The sequence below is a fragment of the Gopherus flavomarginatus genome, chromosome 9 (assembly GCF_025201925.1).
Source record: "Gopherus flavomarginatus isolate rGopFla2 chromosome 9, rGopFla2.mat.asm, whole genome shotgun sequence".
In the NCBI taxonomy this organism is placed as follows: Eukaryota; Metazoa; Chordata; order Testudines; family Testudinidae; genus Gopherus; species Gopherus flavomarginatus.
In genome coordinates this window covers 14,163,576-14,172,934 of record NC_066625.1, presented here as the reverse complement: position 1 = coordinate 14,172,934, position 9,359 = coordinate 14,163,576, and the positions used below count along the sequence as shown (strand labels likewise).

General features: G+C 41.4%; 1 protein-coding gene across 1 annotated transcript in view; it reads left to right on the top strand.

Annotated features, from left to right (window-relative positions):
- The first annotated feature begins 4,249 nt into the window (after nt 1–4,249).
- Nucleotides 4,250–9,359, top strand: part of FAM20C (FAM20C golgi associated secretory pathway kinase) — an 86,269-nt gene continuing 81,159 nt past the window's right edge. The window contains exons 1-2 of the mRNA XM_050966736.1: nt 4,250–5,789; nt 8,222–8,400. Of these exons, the coding sequence (XP_050822693.1) occupies nt 5,233–5,789; nt 8,222–8,400 (736 nt within the window). The 5' untranslated portion in view covers nt 4,250–5,232. The remainder of the gene's footprint in view (nt 5,790–8,221; nt 8,401–9,359) is intronic.

Genomic DNA, 9,359 nt, shown 5'->3' with positions numbered 1-9,359 from the left:
TGGCCACATCTGATCTATGAAGGCCATGTACAGCGGTTTTATTTGTTCTTGATATTTTTCTTGCAGTTGTCTTAGTGCAAAGACTATCTCAATAGTTGATCTACAAGCGTGGAAGCCACACTGAATCTCTGGATATACACATTCAGCAAGAACTTGCTGTCTTTTGAGAATGACATGGGTAAATGCCTTGTGAGTAACACAGAGGAGATGCTTCCTCTGTGGATATATAGGGTTCTAAATATCAAAGTCGGGAAACACAGAGAATTCCTTGACTTTTTTATACATTTTTTTCCATGGAATAAAGAAACCAATTAAAGATCTTTTTTGGACGGCACTGCCCAGTCATCCCAAATATGAAAGACTTGATAATGAGAGACACAGAGCAGTTCAAAGGAAAAATGAGTGTGCTCAGAGCCTATAGACTACAAAAGGTGAAGGTGAAGAGAGCATGTAGAATGAGGTCATGAGCCAAGAGGAAGTAGTAGGTTCCCTAAAGGTCAGATGAGCCTGAGAAGGAGATGATGTCAGGGAGTGTGGATATCCTCCTTCCCACACAAGAATAGTCCAGGACATATAGGAGAAGTGAGTGAGATAAACAGGAGCAATCAGCATTTCCTTGTTCTCGAGGGCAGGATTCCCTGGTGTTCTTTACTCTACATCAGCACTAGCAGAAGCAGAGCATAAGCTACAACCATAAGGGAACTCATTCATAGTGTGTTTAAAGAATCCCACATCTCTGTTCTTATTCAGACCCATTAAAAGCACTCACATTTAATGAAGAGACTGTTGTCCATTATGGGAAATCTCTTAAAGCAATTAGCAATGGACTTAGTAAACTACGACCCTGTTGCAAGTTCCAAAAAAAGAAAGCTTCAAAGCAGAGGATGCATCTGTTGGTGACAATATAGCTATCTCTGTGGATCTGATCCAATAAACACATACATGGGTGTAATTTCAGGCATGTGGAATCTCACATAAACCATTACAGAAATGAGGTCTGCAACTGAGTGACTCAGCAAAGAAAGGCGAGGAAAGAATTAAAACAAATTCTCTTTTATTAATGATTCCAGGGAACTTTGGCTCTGGCAAGATTAGACTGAAATGAAGGCGTGCTGGAGACCTCAGTATTCATTTTAAAAATTGAGTCTAGCCCTTTCTCTTTTCTGTGGATTGAAGCTCAAAATGGCAACAGGTCACTTGAAAAGCTTGTCCATTGAAGAGCAAAATACCCATGAAGGGGGATGCTGACCCTTCTAAGGTCCATGCAAAAGGGGAGCCCAATGAGGCATCTATGGCCTATAGGGCATTGGTGCCTTGATGAGCATTCTAATGTCTCAAAGAGTCCTGTGCACCTTAGGCCTGGTCCACACTACAGCGTTAAATCGATTTAAACAGCGTTAAATCGATTTAACGCTATACCCGTCCACATTACAAGCCACTTTAAATTGATTTTAAGGGCTCTTAAAATCGATTTATGTACTCCTCCCCAACGAGAGACGTAACCCTAAAATCGATATTACTATATCGAATTAGGGTTAGTGTGGACGGAAATCGAAGTTATTGGTCTCATTCTTTTACTGAGCTACCCAGAGTGCACCGCTCTGGAAATTGATGGTAGCCTAGGACCATGGATGTACACCACCGAATTAATGTGCCCTAGTGTGGACGTGTAAAATCGATTTTATAAAACCAGTTTTATAAAACCGGTTTTAATAATTTCGATTTTATGCTGTAGTGTAGACGTGGCCTTAAAGACTAAGAGGTGTATTGGAGCATAAGCTTTTGTAGGTGAACACACACTTTATCTGATGAAGTGGGTATTCAAGAAGTGTGTATTCACCCACAAAAGCGTATGCTCCAATACATCTGTTAGTCTTTAAGGTGCCACAGGACTCTTTGTTGCTTTTTACACATCCAGACTAACACGGCTACCCCTCTCATTCTAATGCCTGTGGGTTACGGAGGTTGGAGATGTCAGGGTGCTGAAGAATCTGTTACAGCTCATGGTGGAGTGAAGGGAGGAAGGGAATCTTCACTCCCCACGACCCTCTGCATGGTTACACTTACAAGAAACACAACCCTTTGAAAATATGGATATTCATATTTAGAGGTTGAGACAGCTCAGTTACCCTAACTCTCCTGCCATCTTCCCCCGGACCACTTTAGTTATGCATGGGCTACAAATCACCATTTGCCCATTTCGAAACATGATTTTCCATGATGATCTCAGAGTGGTAGACTCCACAGCCATGTTTAAAAATATTGCGGAAGGACTGTGAGCCAGCTATGCTTGGCTGGCGGGGAGGCGAAGAGCAGCCTAAGGGAAGGTGTGTGGAGCAGAGCCAGTGGAACTATGACTAAGCAGATCTAAAAGCAAATTCTTGGAGCTATACTCTGGTAGGGAAGTACTATTTCTCCCATTTGATGGATGGCTAAATGAAGCATTTAGAGGTGTACATGCTTTGCCCAACATCTCTAACAAATCAGTTGCAGAGTTCAGAAAATCCAATTCTCAGTGAGAATTTTGCCAGAATAAAGACAGAGGGATGTGCTCCAGAATGTATATCCTGTTTGTATTGTGTTTGCAGTGTCAAAAAAACCAACAACATACTTCTTTACAAACTGATAATGCCCAATTCCCAGGATGAGCTCAATAAGCTTTACTTCAATAAGATTTACTGTAAGATTTATCTGCCCTTGCCCGCATTTGATAGAAATTTGGTGGCCTATCTACCAAAGATTATGCTCCACACTCCACACACAGAGTGCGAAATTGTCAAGGTACAGATTGCTATATGGCAGCACGGCATTAAAAAAATGTTCTGTGCAAACGATGGTTCCAATTCTGCCAGGCGGTCCCCGTGGATGGACCACTGCACCCACCCCAAGCTCAACTGAAGTCAGTAAGGTTTTGCAGGAGCACAAAGACACACCTGCATTGAACAGCTTGCAGGAGCAGGGCCTTGCACTTTTCAGAGTCATTTACAGTTCTCCAGTGTGGCGATGTTATAAGAGCAGAGATATATGTTTAATGCAAGCACAAGGCACGGTAATATATCTTGATGGCTTAACTATCTAATAATGAGGGTTCAGAGTCTGATGCATTTGTAGCACACATTACACGTCAAAACAAGTCAATAGATACAGCTTTTATGTGTTCCTGTGTAAAGATAGCAAGAAGTGGATATGAGTGTTTTAGCTTATTACTGTTATTCATTATTTTTCAGTATGACAAGGAGCTTTCAGCAATATCAAGGCCCTATGGTGCAACACCAGTAAGAGACAGCCCCTGCCCCAAAGACAAGACAAATGGAGTATGATTATCCCCACTTTACTGATGGAGAACTGAGGCAAAAAGAGATTAAAGACCCAGATCCACCAAGGTATTTAAGCTAACTCCTAATTGCAATGCAGCTAAGTGCCTAAATGCCTTGGGGGAATCTGGGCCACAGTGACTTGACTAAGGACACGCATGAAATCTGTGGCAGAGCCATGAGCTGAAACCAAATCTTCCCAGTCTCAATCCTACCCTTCCCCTCTAATTTACCTTATTAGAAACTCTTGGTCAGTTTTCAGAATCTCTCCTGGATGGAGGACAATACTGGTAACCTAATCACCTTTTCCATTAAGCTATGTTGTAAGCATGTGCAGCGAATGTAGCCAGAGGGATGGATTCTTATACTGCAGCACCTTTAAAGATTGCTACAGCCCAGAGGATCCAGATTCAAAATAAAGATTATTCATCTGTTTCTTAGGAGGAACAGAAGCAGAGCTTTACATTTTGACCTTGTTATAGAAGGGGGAGGTAGGGAGGAGAGGGAAAGAAGCAGATTTGCTTGAGAAAATGCTGTCTCCCCTCCAGACAATGACATAGCAGAATTCATGTTCCTGAGTCTAGGCAGCCAGACTGTACTAATACTTTGCAATGCTATTAGCATAGATTCCCCCTCTCTCCCCTCAAAAAACCTTTGAGAAACAGACGCCCTCTCCTTGCCCCAGTTGGAGCTGCAGTAGAAGGGGGGTGGGAGGGGAGGGAAGAAAGAAAAGCTTGTGGTTGAGGCTTTCCTGTTACTATCATTGTAACGTTTATTTAGCCAATCTCTTAACTATGACGTCTGGATTCATGGCATGCTCATAATATTTAACACACCCACTGAAGGCTGGAGCTGCAGCGCTCTGAGTCCAACCAGTCTAAAGCAGTCAGCGTAGCTGAAAGGGGTTTTCACTCTGCACCTGCCAAAGATCTCTCTCTCTTTTCTCTCTCTCTCTCTCCCTTGTTTCTCTTTCTCTCCCAAGGCAGATCTGTTTGACCCAGCAGAGATTAAAGACGGCACCTCCCTCGCTAGGAAGACCCGCTACTGATTTGTGCTAGTTTCTTTCCTCGAATCTCTCTCCTTTTTCGTGCCATATTTAAGCTCTACGTTGCAGTAGTGCCATCAGCCAGTTTTGCAACCAAAAAAAAAAAAACCAACCAAAAAACAAAAAAAACACGGAACCCCAGCTTGGATCCAGCAACTACCCTGATTTGATCCTAGTTGAACATTTCTCTCTCCCAAGCACTGGATGCGATGGATGAAGAATCTGGGAACTGTCTGAGAAAATCATTTTCCAGCCAATGTTTTTAAACAGTCTCGCGGAGCAGAGAGAGAGAGTGTGTGTCTCTCTGCTGCATCACTGGTCAATTTCAAAGGATGGGAGGAAGCGTTTCCAGCACCTCTAAATATTATGGATGATTTTTGCTTCTCCTGAAAGCCTTTTATTTTTAATAGGTGGTATTATTATTATTACCCCCTCCCCTTTCTGTCTTTTTTTTTTCTTACCCAATCAGAGCTTCAGATGTTGGTGTCTCTTCAATAATCCCTTTTCTTTACCGTTGTGATCCCTGTAGTAATAAAAAAAGAAGAAGAAAAGATAAGAAAAATTGGACAGATGGGTTTATAAATTGAACTGCTGTTGGCTTTTGTTTTTCCCACTGATTTTTAAAGACTTGCTTTTGTTTTTTTGTTGTTGTTGTTGTTGTTTTTGCTCAGTACTTGATGAGACTCAGACGCGAGGACCGACTGCTTTTAGAATATTTATTTCGAACAGCCGATGGAGATAAACTTTCTACACTTAGTTGTTTGCAGTTGTTCTCTCCCCGCTCAGAAACAAACAAGCTTTTTCTGTGAAAGAGCTCCTTTAAATATTTAAATCACCCCCTCCCTTATAATTTTCCTAGGAGGACCCTGGACCATGAAGATGATTTTAGTCCGAAAATTCCGGGTGCTGATCCTGATGGTGTTTCTGATCGCCTGCACGATGCATATCATGATTGATCTGTTACCAAAGCTGGAGAAGCGAGCTGCGAGGACCGAGGGCAAGACGGGCTGCTCGTGTTCTCACCCCCCGAGCGAGGAGGCTCAGGGCTGGGGGAAGCAGAGGACGAAGGGCGGCTCGGAACCGGGCTGGCCTAACAAGCACACGCTGCGCATCCTGCAGGATTTCAGCAGCGACCCCAGCTCCAACCTCACCTCCCACTCGCTGGAGAAGCTCGCCGGGACCTCGGAGAAAGCCGAAGCTTTTAAGAGGCTGGAACAAAATGGCATAAGCCGGGATCTGGGGCATAAGCCGCTCATCCAAGATGGGAGCCTAGACGCCCAGCCGGTGGGGAAGGGGTACTCCAAACTCGCGGCTCTCTTCGAGCAGCCCCTCTACACAATCGCCACCCCGGAGCTGGCCGAGGAGGATGTCTTGTTTAACGTCAATAGCGACATCCGATTTAACCCGAAAGCGGCCGAGAACCAGGACTGGTGAGTAGGGCAGGGCTGGTAGAGTGACCAGATGTCCCGATTTGATAGGGACAGTCCTGATTTTTGGGGTCTTCTTCTTATATAGGCTCCTATTACCCCGCACTCCTGTCCTGATTTTTCACACGTGCTGTCTGGTCACCCTGGGGCTGTGGGGACTCCACGCTGTGGGTCCCTAGCGGGCTGTCATTGAAAGCAAAGGGGATTTAAAGCCATCGGCTTCACTGGGCGCAGGATCAGGCCCCGAGGCTAGGCACAGCAAGGCTAAAGTCTCAGCCTTGTCTGCAGCGCTGCAGAGCATGGTTTCTCCCCAGCAGCAGAGTAGTTTGGGTTATGTTCATGTGGCATTACCCTGAGACTGGGGATGGTATGATCCTGCCATGGGCTGGGGAGAGGTAACTTCTCACTTTGCTCAGAGTAAAGCCACTGATGCAACAGCCACTGATGTGGCAAGTGGATCTGGGCTCTTCCTTTCAATTACAATATCTTAAAAATATACTGTTTGTGTGAAGGAAACAGAGGCTGCTTCTTGCACACAGAGTTTGAAATGGCAATGCAGTTCATTTACATTCCAGTGTCAAAAAGCTCTGCCTCCATTGAAAATTATAAGTGACAAAAACAGCTGCTGTACAGTAGCTGATGTGTATGTTAAGACTACTGAGTACTTTTTAAAAAACAATAGACCGCATTTATTACATATAATTTAAGATGCACTATGGTTTCTTATTAAAAACCCTGAGGAGGTTAGAAATAGCATTATAAGTAGAAAATGGAGACTATTTGCAGTGTTATGTTGTAGGTTTTGAAATATTTCAAAGCCAGTAGCTGGAAATAAAATTCATATTTGTTTTGTGTCTGTAAAGAAATATAGCTTCTAACCGGTCATTTACAAGACAGCTATTTCAGATGAAATGAAAGCTTCAGTGATATAATTCAGGTGTCACAAATGGGATAAGAAAATAACATGTTTAAAGTGGGCTGGTTATTTTCCCCCAAAACTAACAAAATAAAGAACGCAAGACAGAGCAGTAAAATATTAACTTCTCTCAGAAGCAGAGAGATTGACTTCAAAGGTCATAAAACTGTCCACAGTATACAGATATGAATGGGATTTCAACCTTCAGAATCTGACTTGTGACACAACATTTTCTGCTCTGAATTATTTTTTGACATTCTAAAGCCCAGTGCTTCTGTCTTTAACTTTTAATACATTTGGTTTCATCTATAAATTCTCTGCCCCACTGATATATAAGAAATGCTTAGAAACTTGAGTGGCTGCAAAATCAAAAGGCATGTCTCTAATACAACAACACCCTCTTTCAAACACAGTGACTCTGTAATGTTTAAACAGCTTTATTGTGCCATGCAAAAGCTCTGACAAGCAGGGGAGAAACCAGCCTGGATTTGAATCTTTAACAATATAGTGTAAATGTTTTCATTTTCAGCCTCAAGTTTATATGAATCACAGAGGCCCTCAATTAAAATCAAACTTAAAGCACACTAGCTTAGAAAACTTCCAATTTCTCTGGAAAATCTCTGTCACCAGCATATGGCAATAATGTATGGAGATGGCTAAAGGTACAGTTGACCCTTCAGTCAAGACATGTGATAGCAATGTGATCTCCAATATAACTGCTGCTCTGCTTGTTATTGTTCCCAAGGTTTAAATAATTAAAAACAAATTTAGCAGTTAACATTAATTCATAACATTCTTTGCTATGACAATAGCTTAAAGCTAAGCAAGCTTTCTTGCAGACATGGGAGATAGAATTTGCATCTAGGAAGTAGTCAAAAGTCATTTCACTTCCTTTGATACCCCTAGAATAATAAGATCAAAAAAGAAATATGAAGTATAATATCTGAATGTAACAATACAATTATCAAATAATTTCAGGACATGTTCATTGTTAGATAAAGATTTGGGATAATGTTTATATTTTTGTCTCAAACTTGTTCAAGTTGTTTTCAACAACTCTACAATACATAAAAACAACACTGGGTGGTTTTTTTCAACATTGTACTTTGGATTAAAAACTAAAATATAGTGCATCTACCTCAAATTCAACCAAGACTCTTCTGGAGTTTTAGAACAGTGCAGTATAACACCAAGTCTGAGCTAACGTCTATTGGAGTCAATAGGAGCTTTGCCACTGACTTTAATGGCCTTTGGATCAAGCACTAATAATTTAGGTCACAACTCTGCTCTCATTGAGGTCAATGGCAAAGCTCCCAATGGCTTCACTGGAAGTGGGAGCAGGCCCTTAATCCACATCAGGGACAAATTGAAGCCCTTCTCCCACATCTATGTTGTGTGCTTTTCACATCGTTGCATCTTGAAGCTCTCTTTTAAGTTGCTTTGTGGAGAACTGGCAGATAAAAAATAATAATACTTCTCTCTCTCTCTCTCTCTCTCTCTCTCTTTTCTTTGGTGATAGGCAAAATGAAGGTAATGAAGATGAAGAATTTTTACCCACCGCAGAAACATCTGTAGATGCCTACCCAAACTGGTTAAAATTCCACATAGGTATTAATCGATATGAGTTGTATTCCAGACACAATCCTGCAATTGAGGCTTTGCTACAGGACCTGGTCTCCCAGAAGATAACCAGTGTTGGTAGGTTCAGATACATATATTTGTTTTATGACTATTTACTTATTCAAGACCTCATTGCTGTTTTAATATTAATGAATATTTTCCATTACTTATACTTGATGTTCCTAAAACATTGCTTCCTGGCTACATTAGTCTGCACTTATTTTCCTTGTTAAATATAAAAGAGGCTTCATAAAGATATCTTGCCAGTTCTGTGTTGCATGAATATTTGAGAAGCCGTTTGTATTGACATGGATGTTAGCAAGATTCTAGCTGCAAAACATATTAGACCAGATTCATCCGTGAGGTAAACCTATTGACTTCTGAGGTACAGTTACAACACGGTTGACTAGTGCTCATTAAACTGTAAAAAAACAAGTTGAATTTTTCAAAAGTCTGATTTTTTTAATTTGAATTTTCTCAACAAAGAGTTTGATTTTAAAAAAAAATCCGGAAGGGGTGGGGGAAGTGGGATGAAGACCAACATCGTCACCTGCAGAAGGTATTTAAAGAATGAAGCAACACAGTGCAGTGTCTCTATAGCTCTTGCCAATCTGTATTGTGCTCCAGTACTGCTATAGCTTTAAGGCCTGGAGCTGAAGTGTTTGTACATACAAATCTACACTGATTTCAAAAGACAGTGAAACAAGCATCAGGGTAGCAGAATGGGGTCCATAGTTCAACTCTGTTTGTTCTGTTTATAAACCCATGATTGCGATGATACTATGTTGACCATTCGGTACATTTAATGGTCTGGAACACATGGAAATATTTGCTATGGGGTTGATTAGTGATAGGTTTAGGTGCTCTTGAATATGGCTTTATAGTTACCAACAAAAGAAAACAAAACAGGGTCCTGACATTCTAAACCAGTTAATGTAATTTTATTCTGGTGGTTGATAATTGTCTAGTTGTTTTAGGCATATAAAAAATTAGGCAATTTCTATTAAACACCAGCTTCCTAACTACTCTTCACCTTT